The following is a 19,352-nucleotide window of genomic DNA, read 5'->3' as shown; positions in this document are numbered from 1 at the left end:
TTGCATCCCCTCAGACTAGGGTGTGGACAAAGGAATAAGAACTGTCCAGATGAGACTGGGTGATCTAGCCCCATGCTAGAGTTATGTGCATTGGGAAGGAGAGCTGAACTGGGGCGGGGAGGGAGGGAGACATTTCCCAAAAGCCATTGTCCTCTGGGACTCACCTCACATGGAAAGTGGAGTGGGGCCCAGAGAGCATGAACTTAGGCAGGTGATAAGCACTACATTTGGTTATAGACTTATTATCATCAGCCTTGGATACTGCTGATTACCAGTAATCTTTCCTAGGAGAGGTAACTAGGCCATTTTAAGGAATGAACTTCTAGGATGAGATATAACGGTGGCTCCTAGATGATGAGGTAACAGGTAGTCCTCAGGAGACTCCATCTTGGGCCTAGGCATCGTGAATTGGGATACTTGGAAAAGGGGGGAAGGCCACTGCCATTATATGCAGCACCCATATTAAAAATGACACTGCATTATAATTTCTTTCAAAGGTACATAATGGGTATTTTGAGAAACCTCACAGCTTCAGGTTCATGTATCTGTAGTGTACTATCATATTCTAACATATATGTTTTCACATTTCTTTCAAACTTAACATAACATAAATAGGTTAATAGATTCAACCTGCACATTTCTGCCACATTAATATAAATATATATAAAGATATATTTATATATTTATATATACGAATCTGTTAATGGTATAAATAATTCTTATTAAATAAAATAAATCTGATATGTTACATAATACTGATAAAATCACTGGCTGGGATCCAAAGAACTATATTAGGTCCATCCAAACACTTGGATATGTTTCACCCGGGGTTTTGATTAATTGCTGCCTCTGTCAAAAAAGAACTCCACCGTATCGGGAAAGAATTGTTTTGAAAGTTGCCAATGGTTCGAGAATGCTGGTCATCTCCAAACTGGGAAAAAGGAGATTTTGTTCAAAAGATTCTTTGAAAAATGTTATAGATGCACTGAACTAGCTGTGTAGTCCTTTGGATCCTGGCCACTGCTGCTAATAGTTTAGCAAGCCATCTTTCACCTTTAGTATTAATAAGGAAAATGCTGTTGGTATTGGCAGGCAGGGGAATTCAGTAACTGCTTACGCTCATCCAGTCCACTGAATACAGTAGAAATATCCAAGGACAACTGGTCACTGAATCCCTTTGTTAATTTAGGAACACGTTTTTGCTAAATTGTAATCTTACTGCTAACAATTAGCAACAACAATGAATCCTTCAATTGGGCTATTGCTCTCATACTTTAATAGGAATTGTGTTCTTTGCTTAAATAAATTGGAATAGCTACTTTAGGCTTTGTTAAAAGCTTTCTAAAAAAAGGAAGTAAAATGAATGCTGATATGTTTCTGATTTCAAAGCGGGTAGCTAGGAAATTCTGTTAAAGCTGACTCAAATAGTCTATCTAAATATTTTAATTAAAAAAAATCTACAATACTATAATTTAAAACTCAATTTTAAAAAAAACGCAACCAGTAGTTGCAGCTTTTGATATCTTAATTTGACCTACGATCCCACATCCCATTAGGAATCTGCAAGGTTTCACTCTCCTACAGGGACCCAAAATGGAGTACAGTACTTCCAGGCCAGGTTCATTCCAAACAGACACTATCAATGAACACTCAGTGGCAAAAAGTGTTATGTCATAATTAGGGGATTACATAATCATGCCTTTTCACTGCTGTTAAATACAAAAACAGCATTTTTTACATTATTATATAAAAGCATTTAGGCTGTATTTTTATTTATCACTTTACATTGGTAGTCTCTTGTATGTGTACTCAATAGAAACCAAAGAATTTTGTACACTATTCTTTTGTACAATAAAAGATAAAGTGTGCATTAGGTATGCTTGTACATGACAATAGTACACTATTTACATTTTGAATATCGTCATGAAATTCTGTTTTATCTATATACATAATGAAAATTTCGCAGAAACATTTGGACTATAATTTTATAATCACATTTTTAGTATTATAGAAAAAAAGAATTTATAGACACTCTTCAATCTTTAGAAGATCTGGATTAACTTCTCCCTCTTTATCAATAAGAATACTGTACCACTGTTTTGTTTAGCACCTTGTGGTGATTATATATCTATATATATCTATATATATGAAAATTATGTGCATGTTATGTAAGAGCCAGATCAGTAACAAAGACATTCAATGTTATCTAGAGATCTTCCTCCTCTTGGGTTTTGGAGGCTTCAGCTGTCTGTCTCCCTGTGGAATCTGATGCACCTAGGGAAAGCAAAAAGGAAGCCTTTAAGGATTAACAGTAATTGTATTGCACTTGTGTTGAAAGTATCAAGTTGTTTCCGGGTTCAAAGGATTAGCTGTGACATCACTATTCTCTGTGGGATGCCCAGTAGGGGGGCTCCTTTCATGTCCCTGTTAACATGCCTGCTAAAGTGGTACCTATCTATCTACTTATGAATGCATACTTTCGAACTGCTAGGTCAGCGGGAGCTGGAGCGAATGATGGGAGCTCACCCTCTCCCATGGCAGCAACTGGGTCTCAAATGTGGGCTTGCTGCTTGTCAACCCAGCATCCTAACCACACGAGCCACCCTGCTCCTCATTAACAGTAATGAAAGTACAGTAATGAAATATTAGATAATATTTTAAACATTTGTATACTAGATAACATATATTATCTCAACAAATATTTGACACAGCTAGATCAGTTTTATTATAGCCTCGAATGAGGATACAAACATATAGAAGAGTTGCCTATTTCAGTATATCAGAGCCAAAGCGCTATATATATGTATGTATGTATGTGTGTGTGTATATCATATTTGTGCAAATTATATATATATATATATGTATGTATATGTATATATATATATATATGTGTACATACAATGGATACAATGGATATTTGGCCAACTTTTGGCTGACCCTGAGAGGCACCCGAGGTATGTTGGCATAAAAATTCTCCCCTAATCTGGAAACTATTGGTTCTTGCCTCATTAGGTTCATTCGTTACAACATCTCTGCTAGTCAGGAACAGCGAGCACAATGATACGGCACACTGGGACAGGTTATCAGCTATGAACAAAGGTGGAAGAAGTCACATGTTGAAGCCACCGGGACAAGGATACTGAGGCATATAGTATCTAGCGAACCAATTTGAGCCAACTTACTACTTCTATTTTAGATCTGAGAATACATTTAAATCTACCTAATGAATGTATATTTTGGAATATTATGATCAAATCATTATCTTAAACCACGTGGAAAATTTATTTTCTGCAAACCTTTCTCTTCTTCTGTGCTTCTGCTCCAACTGTCTGCTTCTTCACAAATACTAGACTTGGGGAATGCTCCCCATTTCTCCTCCCTCTGCTATAACATCCCAAAATTAAATATTAGGTACTTACATTCCCAGACATTTTGTCAAGTTCACTCATGGCCTCATGAATAGCAGCTTCTAAGTGGTTATTTAGCTTCCCACTTCTAACAGGAAAAGAGGAAGAATAGATTACAATAATGCTAGTAACTTTTCAGTAGAATATGCTGTTTAAAAATATATATTGCAACTTCAAGTTAACATTCCATTCAGCTTTTCAACAATAGTGATACATTTTACTTGGTATATTTTTAGTTTAATGTGCACACATGCAGAGACATATAGGTAGTCTTCAGGTTATGACCATTCATTCAACAACTGTTGATGACACTGCACAATTGGTACATACTGTAGAACTGGTCCTTGGAATTCTAACCACTGCAAAGTCCTAGTGATCATGGGATTGCAATTTGGTGTTTGTAACCTGGCTTGGAATTATGCTGCATTGAGTTGCAGTCCTGTGATTGTGATTTCCAGTGCTACCTTCTGGTTTCCAGAAGCAAAGCAATGTCTGTCTGTCTGTCTGTGTCTGTCTGTCTGTCTATCTATCTATGGATACATATACACCCACATGTATATAACTGACACATATTAATGTATCAGTACAATATTAATAGCTGATCAAAACCAGCACTGTATACTTGAAGAAAGCGTTATAGGAAATGCAAGGAATCAATAATAATAATTACAAAAAATAATTAAACAACTTAAAAGATTTGAAGGAAAGAAAAGGCATAAATTAGAAGCAGGTGGTTAGAGCTTTTTAAATATTATGTTTAAAAAGAAGTTCCATACAGTGTATGTTGGGGTGTCAAACTGCTGGCCCACGGGCCAGATGCGTCATGCGGAAGCCATGCCCACCCCATTGCCGGCACTGGCAAAACCATCCTGATATGTTGCGTGATGTCACGTTTGACATGTCTGGTGTATGTAGTCCGAAATTACAGTATAGAATTTTATAAAAAATAATAATAAAACATCTGAAGATGCACTGATGAAATCTGAGAATCTCAAAATACTATAGGACTCAAGTGCAGTAAAATTGTGGCAGAAACAGAAGTATCTGTGTTTGAAGTCTTATTATATATTAACAATAGAACAAAAAGGAATATTTTTAACATGTTAACATGATAATTTGCATAAATGTGGCTTTTTCCACTTAATAATTAACCAGGCAGATAGAAAATCTGTGGTGAAAATAGTAAATAGTTTATTCACGATTTATTCATAGACTCCTCTTCATGATTATAGTCCTTCAAGAATATTATAGTTTTCTGAGATGGGTGCTGAATGGAAATCAGCTTGTGCCTGAACGAAGTAACAACACAGATAGTAGCTCTGTTCAATGTGCATAACCCAAAATGGGACAAGAGATAAGCAGCCTCTCCCTTCTTCTAGTTGTGCAGCTCAGGGAAAAAATAGCCTCCATGTTTTTCTCTCCGCAGAAGGAGGCCTTTCTGAACATGTAAATGCTTCTATTTGAACTGGATTTCTGCTTTAGAAGAGTTTCACTCAAGTAACTCAGTAAGAGGACAGCAAATGTGGTCATTTCAGTAAGGAATTTCAATTCTACGTTCAGTCTAAAGCCTAATACAAATAAAAAAAGCATAACAAACATGTTTCCAAAATGGTTACATATTCTACTTTTAATAGCTATATGAACACAACAGTATCTTAGGACCAAAAGATGCTTACTTTCTCAGCTGCAAATTACTTTTTTATTTTTAGAACAGAGCACTACACATAATATCTGTTTGCGCAAAGACTTTCAAATACCTTCTTCCCTCTGAACATCAAATCTGCCTCAGAAAATTAACTATAGATCACAAACAAGTTGTATACATTTTATTTATTTACTTTAATTTATATACCTCCCTTTTCCCGAGGGACTCAGGGCGGTTTACAGGGCAAATTAAAACAGTACAATATATACATGTTAAAATTAAATTAAATTAAATAGCCCCAAAATAATTAAAATTAAAACCTTAACCCAAAACCCTCAGTCCAGGCCGGCAAGCTTGAATAGCCAAGTTTTTAGGTCCCGGCGAAACGAGCGAAGGTCGGGGGCCATCCGGAGTTCCACAGGCAGCTGATTCCAAAGGGCAGGCGCGCCCACCGAGAACGCTCTCCCCCTGGGGGCTGCCAGCCGGCACTCCCTGACCGGCGGCACCCTGAGGAGGCCCTCCCTGTGGGAGCGCACAAGATGATGGGAAGTTGATGCTGGCAGCAGGTGCTCCTGAAGATACTCTGGACCCATGCCATTGAGGGCTCTATAGGTCATCACCATCACCTTGAATCTCACCCGGAGGGCAACTGGAAGCCAATGCAGCTTGCGGAGAAGAGGCGTTACATGGGAGTATCGGGAAACCCCCATCACAACTTGCGCGGCCGCATTCTGCACCAGCTGAAGCCTCCGAGTGGTCCTCAGGGGCAGCCCCATGTAGAGAGCATTGCAGTAGTCTAGCCGGGAGGTCACAAGCGCATGAGTGAATGTACGTAGGGCGTCTCGGTCCAGATAGGGCCGCAACTGGCGCACCAGGCGAACCTGGGCAAAAGCCCCCCTGGCCACGGCTCCTATATGATCTTCCAAACTGAGCCGTGAGCTATACAGAACTATAAACTGTTAAGGTTATGTCATTTAGCATCTGTAGATTAGGAATTAACCAGAGAGAAGTCATGGTTTAAAACTCATGATTTTTTAAAAAAATATTCTTAAATTCTATGGTTCAGAAATAGTAACTGAAATAATATAAATGTTAATTCTAATGGGTAGTAGAAATCAAGTATAATTTCAGTTCAATATCATAATAAAATCTTGATTTAATGGACTGTTTGGGTGGGAGGGGTGCCCATTAATCTTACATATCTGTTAAATCTGGAAGATACTGTACATTTGCGCATGCATTAGCCTACCCACTATCATGAGCATGCATAACAAAATGGATTAGGACTCTTTCTTTCAAACTGATGACATTTGGCTGTAGCCACCATCTTATTCTATTCATATTACTTACACACACACACACACACACACACACACACACACACACACACACACTCACACACACACACTCACACACACAGACCTGGCAGAGAATGATCAACCCAAAGCCAAATGTACAGTCATGTGAAAAGCCAGCTTTTATGCCTAAGACCAGACTATCCCCTGGTTTCTAGGCCACCACCTTAACCAACATGACAAACTGGCTCAAAATATATTTATAAGCTTTCTAGAAGTTTTAAAAATGATAAAATACCCAGAATGCTTAAATATTTATATATTCAGAAATAACAAATGTGTAACAAACGTATAGGCACAAAAGGGAGAGAGATTTGTTCATATAACATGAAATCCAATTGGCCATAATGGGTGAGGAGGGATTTATATATCCTTTATGTTTCTATTGCTGTATTTAGAAATCCAGTGTTTTATCATTATTTAATCCATTCAATAATTATTACATTTTTCACATATGCAGGAATTCACTTTAATTCACCATTGTCTCTTTTCACATAATGGAATATATTAAAATATGTCTGACTATAATTCCAATCCAACTGCAAGTATCTTGGGGGATTTTTTTGTGTGAAATTAAATTGTTTACATTTGTGTGCTTTTGCACCTCAATTATCATGCATTAATTCTCTCTATTTGCCTCAAATAACTGAATTCATTCCGAATTTATGGATGTAAACTTTAGTACCTTGGGATTTGCCTTGAGGGGGCCATGTCTTCCTGGTTTGAATTCCCATTCTGAATTGGACTGCAACTGGTGTCAAAAGACTACTGCAAGCACCAATTCAACAAAGCACATTGAGTGTGATTGAGACACCCTAGCTTTAATTGAGATGCTGTATCTACGGCTTCTCCACATAGCACTAGAAAAAAGGGAAAGACCATTTCTATTGTTAAGAATTTTTATCTGTTATATGAAGGGGCATTTTTTTTGGGGGGGGGCACATTTATGACTTGACTTCTGCTCCCCCAAATCTGAAGACAAATGGCTGAAGATATTAAAATAATTGGAAATAAACAATACTGTAGCCCCAGCTGAAAAATAGAAGTTTATCAAACTTCATCTTGCAATAGCTGACAAAATTTGGTAAGATTTTCAGCTTTGTTACTATGGATTAGTATTTTTATTTTATCCCAGGACCCATTCCTACTTTTAAGAATTATGTAAAACTCGAAAAGACCTTTTGTTTCTATGAGTTTTATATTTATTGACATTTACTGTGTGAAAAAGTAAAATTGACACATTCACTGCTGCTACTGCTTCTCAAGATTGTTTGATGGCATTTTAATATTGTATTATTTTTTAGCAGGGCTTTTTTTCTCATAGAACGCTCAGAACGGCGTTCCGGCACCTTTTTTTTTTGCAAAAAAAAAAAGGTCCCTCTATTGGCTTTAGGAGTAGGCAATCTTGGCTCTTTTTTATGACTCGTGGACTTCAACTCCCAGAAATCCTGAGCCAGCCAAGCTGAGGGGGAAGAGAGAGGTTTCCAAGCTGAGCCATGCTGGCTCAGGAATTCTGGGAGTTGAAGTCCTTGAGTCATAAAAGAGCCAAGGTTGCCTACCCTGCACTAGAGGAGGACGTTAAAATTATTTAAAAGTTTACTTCTTTAGGAAGTAAACTTTTAGAATCTAAAACAGCTAATTCAAAAAAGCCAACAGAAAAGAACCTCACATTTTTCATCTGCTTCTGTCTTTTGGAAGGTAAAATTAGATAACAAAATAAACTATTTCCTATGTTAACATCTCTGCAATGAAATGAATAAAGGTAACAGGAAAGAAATGAGAAACATTTTTCTCAATGTAAAATGTCTAATTTATCTGATGCTAGAAAATAATAGTATCTTTTGTACACTCTTGAAAACTATTTTGAATCTATAACCATCTATTACAACTAAACCACTTTAAATTAAACAATTCTTAAGAATGAAATATTCTTAATTTGGACTTTACTTTTACTGTTTGGACTGTTGTGTGTTTTGAAAAATAGATTATTTAGAATCTAGTTATGTTGCGCTTCAGTCTTTAAATAATTAACCTGGTATATACATAACAATATATGTTTTCCATGGTGAGTTTAACATCAATAACAACATTTATTAAAAAGGCTAAAATAATTTTTGGTGGTATTATCTGTACATTAAAATTTTGTTTAGTCACAATCTTTGACTTGTCACATTCTGGACAAGCAGTGGTCATGTATCCTAGCAAAAGATGTTACATATGTGCATAAGCATAGTCAGTAGCATATGCCTTTTTAAAAATATCAAACATGCAAGGAAACAAAAATAAGTCCAAAATATCTGTATTACATCCAGAAATGCCAACTTTGCAACCAATATTTCTCATCCATAACTATGTCACCCTAAGGATACCTGCATACATGCAAATGCTTCTCTGGGATCAGTAACGCAGCAGGGATTGCTTTTTTGTCCCAGTAACAGATTGCTGGGAAATACCAAATATGTCCTTGAGAAGTCCAATGTTGGTTACAAATTTTTCTGGATGTGGTTGGAAAGAGGCTGTTTGGCGCCAGAGACCACTGCCACGAGAAACACAGCTCTGGGTCAGGGTTCGGAGCAGCTCCGAGTGGGGGCTCAGCACGGGCCGCGGCGTGGCAACTGCGGGGAGGGGAATCCCCACGGCGGCTGTGGGGAAGGGAATCCCCACAGCATATGGCTCCGAGCCCCAGGGGTGGGGGTGCAATGGATGGGTAGCGATGCTGTAGCAAGACACCGGCATCGCTCCCAGTGACAGCACCTCTGAGTTCCGGCACCTTTTTTTTTTTAAGAAAAAAAGCACTGTTTTTCAGCATAGGCTGGCAAATAATTTTGATTTTGCAGACTACTTTAGAGGTTTTTGAGGAACCCCACTCCAGGGGTTCTTAGGACCATTTTAAGAAACATTGCTATCAATAATCGTTATACTGCATTCTCTTTTTGATATAAAAATAGATTAATACTTATATTTTTTGATTTATTCTATTTCAACTTTTATTTTTGTTATTATTAACTTTGTATTTATTGTAGTACTACAGTATATATTTATCTTGACTTGGATTGCCTTTTTTTTTGCATGCTGCTGTTGAAAAACTTTAAATTGCATCAAAGCAAATGTCTCACCTGTGTCCAGCACTGAACATCTTTAAATGTCACGAATGAAGGCAAATATGCGTGTCCAAGGGTAACGTTGCAAGCTCAAATCTGGTCACCGAGACCAGAGGTTTAGTCTTCTGAGCTTTTGGGCTGGTGCCGGAGCCCATCCTCGGGGAACTTCTCTCTACTGGAATATGTGCTTTGGGCTATTTTATGAATTGTATTTATGTGGTGCCTGTATTTAAGCAGGACATATGGGGAGAAAGCTAACCACCAGATTGCCAAGAACACAAGCGAATAGTCAGACAAGGAGACCCAAACTCATTGCTAGCCTCACATTGCAATGAACAAGGACTGTATGTTCAATTTGGCAGCTACTAAGATTGTTGGCTGTGCAAGTACAAAGATAGCAATGGGCTTCTTGTCAGACAACAGGAGTGCTGATTTACTACCAGCTTCTCAGGTACTTAGGAACCGGGGGCTTGGCAGCACAAGGAAAGAACAGCCAATCCCCACCTATCAACACTCCAATCAACCAATACGAAGGCACCACATAAATAGGGCTCACAGAACAGCCAAAGGCACATATTTCAGTAGAGACAAGTTATCTGAAGATGGGCTCCAGTGGGAATCTGAAAGCTCGGAAGAGTTAAACCTTTGGTCCCGGTGACTGGCCCAGATTGGATCTTGCACCATTGAATATATCTTTCATAAAACTATCACAGAACTGAAACTGATGTACAGATAGTCCTGGGATTATGATCGTTCTTTCAAAGCTGTGACAGCACTGAATGAATGGTAGTTATGAATGGTCCTCAAAATTCCAGCCGTTGCAGCACCTGGACACGTGATCAAAATTTAGGTGCTTTGCAATCAGCTTCCATCTGTGACCGGTGTCACTTTCTCCTGCTCTCTACAAACTGTCTCTGCTTCAACTCCCCCCTACCTGCCTGGATTCCAGGCCAACCGCAGGAGGAGGATGGCAAAGATCAGCTGGAGGTGATGGCAGAGGCAGGCGGTGGATGGGAGGGCAGCCCAAAAGGTAGACATGTGTGTGTGTGTGTGTGTGTGTGTTGTGTGGGGGGAATATAGTGGGTAGGGGGAGTTGAAGCAAGGGCAGTTCACACAGGGCAGGAGAAACATAAGATCCTGCTCCAAGAACTACAACTGGCACTTCTGTTGCTAAGTGGCACAGTCACATGATGTTTTGCTTTGTTTAGCAATGGAAATTCTGGTCCCAGTTAGGCTCGTAACTTGAGGAATATTTATAGTGTGATTCAACTTTGCAACAGGTTTCTATTCTAAGTTACACACTAGCAAGAAGCTTTCAGATTACCCAGTTATATTGAATTCTGATAAATATAACATCAAATACCTTTACTGAACCAGGAGGGGGGGGGGACAAAATTGTAAGACCATAAGACAACATGTCTAATTAAAAGTTTAATGCAAACACAGACAGGGTTGCACATTTTTAATTTGTTATATACCATTAACTACAGGAGCAATAATTTTAAATGAAATTATTGATATGACTGGATGTTACAGTTGGAAAATCTTTAAGCATGTACAAATTGAAAGCCTGGCTTACTTACATCCTCAACTATAATTAGAACTTTTGTTGCTAATAAGATAGACTGGTTATTTTCTTTGCCATCTATAGAGATACCTACATCGTACAATCATCCCACAGGTCATCAACTTTTATGTATTTTGCCCAGCCTGAGAGATTAAGTGTCCGCTTATAGGAATCTTAAGTATTGTCTAACGACTCCAACATCCCCCTCCCCAAAATAAAAATCTAAAATAAAACCAAAACAGCAAGTAAGGGATGATTGATCACTTGATCTGGCTAATCTATCAGAGAAATTTCTCTTTTCTTGTGCTGTCATCATCCCATGTGGCAATGGACTGTGCATAAATGAGTTATGTATTTACAATATAACATAGAAAAACATTAGAATAGCAAAATAATCCAAATTCAAGTGGAATAGAAAACTAAAATAAGCTCATTGTATTTGCAAGTTACTACTAGCAAGAAAAGATGAATTGCACTATGTACTGTGTACATCAACACTATGCAGTGTTTTGGCAAAGGCAGAATTTCTCTTCTGTCCTTTAAGTAGAGACACAGTTTGGTGTAGTGGTTAAGATGCTGGCCTAGAAACCAGAAGACTAGGAGTTCTAGTCCAGACCTAGGTATGAAAGTCAACTGTATGACTTTGAGCCAGTCATTCTGTTTCAGCCCAACCACCTCACAGGGTGATTATTGTGGGGAAAACAGGAGGAGGAAGTATTAAGAAATATTCAATGCCTTCAGTTATTTATATAAAGTAATATAAGTGGGATAAAAATCTAATACATACATACAACCAGAAACATGCTGTGTAGGCAAAAGGAAAACTATATCAATATTGTTTAACATTATTTTTTGCAAGACCTAACATTTTTAGTACTAAATGTGTTCAAAAGTGTTTCAGCTTGTAGTAGTAGTACTAATAGTAACAGCGTAATAGTAGCAGAACTTCATAGATAGGAAGTTAAATGTTTGCAAAAGGGTAATTGTGCTGAGCCAAACTCCAATGGGGATAATTGCTTCCTTCTTTGTCTCCTGTGCCCTCTCCACCAGTCACTCATTTAATTGCTCACCTGCTTGTTGCTTTTCAATCTGTTAAGGTATATCACTTTTCCTCTCTACAAGCTGCACAAGGCAGTCTTTATTCAGTGATGTAATTACAGATGGGACAGACTAATCAGCTTGTAAGTTTGCCAGAGGCCATATTCATTGTACAATCTTAGATAAATGGATTGCCTTGGCTCAAAATAAGGGCTTGGCTGATGGCCAATATTTGGGGTTAGGAATTATTGGCTACTGACAATATGGGGGGAGCAGATTAGAGGAAAGGAATGGGGAGGGGGCAGCAGAGGTAATCACTTATACTATTTCCTTCTCTTCTTTCAATCCATTGGGTAGAAAGGAAGGGGAATGCAATAGAAGCCTGTTGCTGTGGGGTACGACAAGGCTCCATCTTAGGCCCAGTACTCTTCAATAATCTTCATCAATGACTTAGATGAGGAAATTGAAGGGAAATTCATCAAATTTTCAGATGACACTAAAGTGGCAGGAGTAGCCAACATCCCAGAAGACAAGCTCAGGGTCCAAAAAGATCTTGACAAACTTGAAACAATGGGCCCTATCCAACAAAATGAATTTTAATGTGGAGAAAAGCAAAATTTTGCATTTAGGCAGGAAAAATCAAAGCTATAAGAACAGATTAGATGAGACCTGGCTCAAAACAGTAACTGTGAGAGGGACCTTAGAGTCCCAGAGGACGATCACTTGACTATTAGCCAGCAGTGTGCGGCAGCAGCTAAAAAAGCTAATACAATCCTGGGTTGTATAAACAGAGGCATAGAATCAAGATCACAAGAAGTATTAGTACCGCTTTTATAAAACCCTAGTGAGGCCACACCTGGAATACTGTAACCAATTTTGGTCACCATACTACAAAAAAGATGTTGAGATCTTGGGAAAAGTTCAGAGAAGAGGATCAAAGAGTCCTGAAGAAGAGACTGAACAGTCACTTGTCTGAGATGGTATAGCTTCTCCTGCTTGAGTGGGGGGCTGGACTAGAAGACCCCCAAGGTTCCTTCCACCTCTATTCTATTCTGTTCTGTTCTATTCCATTCTATTCTAGACAAAAACAGCTTTATGAGGAACATTTCCCTTGATGTGTATGTCTCAGTGGTGGAAAAGCCACTTGACTTTGAGACTATGTAGTTTGTATCTCCTTAAATTCAATTATATATATATATATATATATATATATATATATATATATATATATATATATATATATATATATATATATATATATGTGTGTGTGTGTGTGTGTGTGTGTGTGTGTGTGTGTGTGTGTACATATATATATGTGATGGGATTTAATTTATTCCCATGAGTAGAGTTTGGCTTTGAACATTTATATAGTGTAGCAAATATTTCAAGTGCTTCATTACCAGTAGGGCATCAAGACTGAGAGGCTAATATAAAGTTCTTGTACAGGGATCTTATGATATCTGAAATGCCCAAAAATAGTGGACGGTCTGGAGATGTTTAAACAGACTATGCAACTGGTCTGGCTAGAACTAAAAACCACAAGGAAAAATAAGGGTTTCTCCCAAGGACAAAGATATTTACTGTGAATGAGGCACTATTCAAACTACCCATCTTTTACAGTGCCCCTCTCCCCCCGCCCTGACTGACATGCACATCAATGTGGGCTGGCATCGAGCTAGAGCTATATAAATTTATGCTTTTATTAGAGTTTTCGATCTTTTTAAATTTAAGTTGATCATTTCCCCCTTTCTAGTTCCTGCATTTCTGACGTGAATGAGAGGAGCACTTGAAATTGCCAAGATTTACAGGGTACTTACTTTCTATTCCTCTTTCGGACATGATTGTAGGCTTCCAGACCTTCTGTTAGTGTTTTCAACTTGTCAGGTTCCACCTAAGAGAACGTATGAACAAATTACATTACCCTAAACATTCAATTATTCCAGAGATAAGCTCAGCTTCAAGAGGTCACAGTAACACCCCAAACCTCACGGATACAATACAAAGGAATACATGAATTTATATTTCCACTTTGTGAAAAACTAAAGTTGGAAACTTCAAGTTAAACACCTTCAAAATTGGATTAGAACCACTTGAGGAGTTGCCTGGAGATTCGGAGGAGTCGTCGATGGTCTGGAGATGTTTAAACAGACTATGCACTGGTTTTTCAACTTTGTTTTCTTCAAAATAAAAAATACACAACCTCTACTAAGCTGATTCATAAAACACAGTCTAACTGTTATTGCATGAAAGAAAATAAAAATTGTTTGTAAAATCTTATGTATTTCAAAGTGAATACTGAAAACATACACAATGAATAGGAGTACACATAGTCCTTGACTTACAATCACAAGTGGGATTGGAACTTCTGTTGCTAAGGGATGCAATGTTTCATTAAGTCATCACATCACTGTGCCCGATTTTATGAACTTTTTGATGTGGTCATTAAGGGAACCGTGTAGTCATTAAGCAAATCTGGCTTCCCCCACTCATCTCGTTTGATGGAAGCCCCTTCCCAGATCACAAATAATGATCACGTAACTTCAGGAGGCAGCAACTGTTGTAAGCACATGCCAGTTGCCAAGTGCCTGCATTATGATCATATGGCTACAAGGACACTGCAATAGTTGTAAATGCAAAGACTTAAGTCACTTTTTTTCAATGCTGATGTAATTTTGGGTGCTAAACAAATGATTGGAAGTTGAGGACTACCTGCATTTGAAATTCACCCACTCATAAAGTCCAACATTTAATTTCTGCAACAAAAGAACTCCAGTTCAAACATAAGGCAAACTTATTGTGATATGCCATTAAAAGATTAGCAACACAGGTAGCAACTGCTCAGAAAAGTAATATTGTTTAAGAAAAATCTCATAGTTTGTATTCATTGGGGCATAAGATGGAGCATTGGGGCCTTTGTGGAGCAGTGGGCTAATGCCTCCTTAAGTAACACCAGCTGCCTGCAATTAGTGCAGGTTCGCATCCCACCAGGCTCAAGGTTGACTCAGCCTTCCATCCTTCCGAGGTAGGTAAAATGAGGACCCAGATTGTTGGGGGCAATAAGCTGACTTAATAAATGCCTCTGGGGGGGGGGGCGAAAGCCCTAATAAGCAGGCATATACATAGAATGAAGGCTATTGCTAAGCACATTGATTTGTGCTTAGATTGTAAGCCGCCCTGAGTCTTCAGAGAAGGGCGGGATACAAATGGGATTAAAAAAAAAGATGATTTTATGGAGTACAGTCCATAAAGTACAGTTTACTTATAACCCCTAGTGTAGTATCTCCTAAAGCAAGGGTCTTCAAACGTGGCCCTTTTATGACTTGTGGACTTCAACTCCCAGAGTTCCTCAGCCAGACACGCTGGCTGAGGAATTCTGGGGATTGAAGTCCACAAGTCATAAAAGGGCCAAGTTTGAAGACCCCTGTCCTAAAGCTTTCTCTCTCAATAATATCACCTATTTGCTTTGGGAAAGAACTCTCATAAGGAAAGGAAGAATAAACCTTTAGGACAATTGCAACAGACCAATAGCAATGTTTCATATGCCTTAGTAAGAGTTTCCTTTGGATTATGAGGAACCAACCAAAGCTTAGCAGTAAGGATTAGGCCCTCCATATGTTTTTTAAATAACAAGCAAAGGAAGTATCTTCTCAGACAATAATCCATTGTCTTAATATTGTTAATTATTAAAACAGTGAATATAAATTTTGTTTTGGCACCACTACCGCAGAATATAATTTGGTTCACTGTAATTAACAACAAAGCTACAAATTGAGCAACAAATTGAGATTTCAGCTGCATTGAAGTGATAAAAATTATATATTTCAGTAGCAGAGGGTTTTTAGTAAATTCTTTTCCTAACTGAACTTTGTAAGTGCTTGAGTTGTTTTCTGTAGCTATATGTACAAATGACATTACAATTATTATGTGTAAATAACTTTGTTTTTCAAATAGTATTGAAAAAACTTTACAGTTCATTTCACTTAACAAAAAAAATCTAAATTAACATTTCACTTACAATAAACATCTAAATTAACATTTAAAGTCTGAAACAATGCTATTATTACATCCTTTATTACTTTGGTTTAATGACATCCTATATTACTTTTGTGAAGGGGAGGGGTTTTTTTTACATTTTCATTTAAACAACAGCTTTTTATTCCAATGATTGCTAATTTATACATTTTATGAATGCACGAACCATTGCAACATTAATATTTCTAAGAACTTCATTAAAAGCAAATGCAGAAGTGAAGCACTGAATTTCCATCCTGAATTATCTACACCATGTAACTGTCTGCAACACCATGTTCATCTTGTGTTCCTCTAACTTTGATACAATAGTTTGTGAGGCTGCACTGATAACATTATTTCATATTCCATGACCTTCTGACTGATTGCGGACAATCACTGGATTGTGCACAAAAAGGATAAACCTTTGCTGGGAAATCCAAAAATTACTACAGATAGTCTTTGACTTATGAGTGGTTTTGTAATGATCGTTCAAAGTTATGATGGCTCGGAGAGCGTGCTTTATGGGCCACAAAGAACCTCTGGCCATAGTAAAATGCTGTGCCACACTCCCCAACTGGAGTCATGCAATTGTGATCTGTGTGCTTGGCAAACTGTTCACATTTATGATTGGGTGCAATGTAATCATGTGATTGCCATTTGCAATCTTCTCTGTCGGCTTCCCCCAAAAAACCCATGCATGGGGAGTGGGGCAGAAATCTTTTGTTGGGCTACCAAAACAAAGCTTTCTCCAGCCTAGGGTATGAGTTCCTTTCCATGCATGCCGGTTAGTCCTAGAGGAGATCAACCCTGACTGCTCTTTAGGAGGCCAGATCCTGAAATTGAAACTCAAACACTTTGGCCACCTAATGAGAAGGAAGGACTCACTGGAGAAGAGCCTAATGCTGGGAAAGATTGAGGGCAAGAGAAGAAAGGGACAACAGAGAATGAGGTGGCTGGATGGAGTCACTGAAGCAGTAGGCGTGAGCTTAAATGGACTCCAGAAGATGGTAGAGGACAGGAAGGCCTGGAGGAACGTTGTCCATGGGAGTCGCGATGGGTCGGACATGACTTTGCAACTAACAACAAACCACCCCTCTCACTATCCAAGGGACGCTGCACAATTTAATAACCACATCTAGAAGAGGAGGATTGCAATTGTTGAGTGAAGCAGTCATGTGGGCATCTTAACAACTGCTTTGTTCAATGACCAAGATTCTGGTCCCAATTGAGATCATAAGACAAGAACCACCTGTATGCCTTCCCCTTTCTTAAAGACGTTTTTATTTGTTAACCCAGGTATTAGAGTGGTCCTGCTGAAGTTTAAAAATAGCTGAAAATCTTGTAATAAAAAGTATACTGTTTATCTCCTCAGTCTCTTCAGTCTTCTGATATTTTATTAGAACATATTCAGATAATTAATATACATAGGTAAATGTCATGACTCAAGAGCTGGACCACTTTTAAATTAAAGACAATCTATTCCCAAAGGAAAGTTACCCAGAAAAAAAAGCTAATCTGCCTCTATTATCATACTCCAATTCATCTAAGACAGTTCTATTTTAAAAGTAAATTAGGAGTAGAAAAAATAATTTCTTTTCAGATCAATAAATTGAAATAGTCTCGCACTTCACCCTTTTAGATGAGGAAATCTAACTGATAGACTTTAGCCATACATTCACGGGAGGATGGCTTCAGTTCATAATCCTTTATGAAAATGGATTAAAAATGAATTGGTGATTCCTAGATTTATTGATTAAAAATGACTGTATATGAGAAGACTGGAACTATGGTATATAATTTGGGAGGGCGGAAATAGTGTAAACTTGCGTGTAACTGCTGCGAAGAAATTGGAAGCTATTTCTTAATGACTTTAGGTAAATTTTCATGGTATCTTGATAAGATTAAAAGCTATCCACAAATGCCCAAGCATTTAGCTTTCTATTTGCTTTGCTCCTTTTTTCTTACTGATATTCTATATAATATTCTATGTAAATTTTTATTTGCTGATAACTATATTCTTTTGTCTTTTCCTTTCAGTCTAGAAATCTTTATCCATATTCATGCATTATCTATATGCTATTAGAATTTTCTCTCCCTATGGTCAGTGGTGGGATTCAGCCAGTTCACACCACTTCAGCAAAACCGGTAGCTAATTTTTTGTTGCCTAGGCCCAGAATGGACTTCTGAAAGCGGCATCCACAAAGAACCGGTTGTTCACATACTGTATTTGAATCCCACCACAGCCTACATCAGGGCTTTTCAACCTTTTCACCCATTGTACCACTTTTAGGATATGGCAACCTCGGAGTACCACCAGTCGCCTAGCAAGGTGTCAAAAACTTGATGACCAAAAAAGGAAAAAAAGTGATGAAATATAGGCACTCCTCAACTTACAACAGTTCACTTAGTGACTGTTCGAAGTTACAATGGCACTGAAAAAAGTGCCCCACAAGCCACAGCTTATAGAGCAAAATGAGTAGCATACAAATTTATGTAATCAATAAATACATTTTATTATTAAACTCATTTGGTATCCCCAATATTTACTGAAAACTAGTGGTCTATCACTGATGATGTTACCTAGTTGGGTAATGAAACATCTGCAAGCAAACAAGTAAGCTCAGAGAATACCAAGGACTCCATGCTCTATCATGGTCTGTTAAAGATTCTAAGAAAAGTTTTAAAGAGGGATAATTATAATTATAATTTGTCAGCAAGCTAGAATCTTAAAACACTGAATCTATCTATGCCACCGCTGGAAAGTTCTCTTGAGAATTGTCAGCCATATTAGTTAATTTTATATGAATCTTTGTTAAGTACAAAAGCCAGAATTATAAATGCACATGAATTCCTGAAACAAATATTACACATATGCATTTTGTGGTTATATGGTTAATATGTAGAATTTGTTTAAAAGTAACAAGAAAATTTTTGATGCATTTTTATACATGATACCATAAAATAATGTTGTGTGACAGAGGAAGATTTTCATTTACAGGTAGTCCCCGAGGTACAAGCCTAATGGAGCACAGCCATTAGGCTTGTGAGTCAAAAAAAACCCTCCTCAAATGAATCAGACTCAATTTTACAAATGTATAAAATCAAATTCATTAACTAAATCAAACGGGTTGTTAAATGAACGGAGATCTTTCCTCTGATAGCTGCCATGTTAACTGAACAGGGAGGGTTCCCCCCCCCCGCGCCAGCTGCCCATCAGCTGTTTCTGAT

General features: G+C 37.9%; 1 protein-coding gene across 1 annotated transcript in view; it reads right to left on the bottom strand.

The window, feature by feature from the left end:
- Window positions 1–1,697: 1,697 nt before the first annotated feature.
- Window positions 1,698–19,352, bottom strand: part of MBD5 (methyl-CpG binding domain protein 5) — a 152,053-nt gene continuing 134,398 nt past the window's right edge. Inside the window, exons 10-12 of the mRNA XM_081312585.1 lie at window positions 13,931–14,004; window positions 3,420–3,495; window positions 1,698–2,274 (exon numbers count right to left, since the gene is read on the bottom strand). Of these exons, the coding sequence (XP_081168711.1) occupies window positions 2,203–2,274; window positions 3,420–3,495; window positions 13,931–14,004 (222 nt within the window). The 3' untranslated portion in view covers window positions 1,698–2,202. The remainder of the gene's footprint in view (window positions 2,275–3,419; window positions 3,496–13,930; window positions 14,005–19,352) is intronic.

The sequence above is a fragment of the Vipera berus genome, assembly GCF_964194415.1.
Source record: "Vipera berus genome assembly, chromosome: 1".
Taxonomy (NCBI): Eukaryota; Metazoa; Chordata; class Lepidosauria; order Squamata; family Viperidae; genus Vipera; species Vipera berus.
Note: the sequence above shows the minus strand (reverse complement) of the source record. Positions and strands in the feature narration are given on the sequence as shown.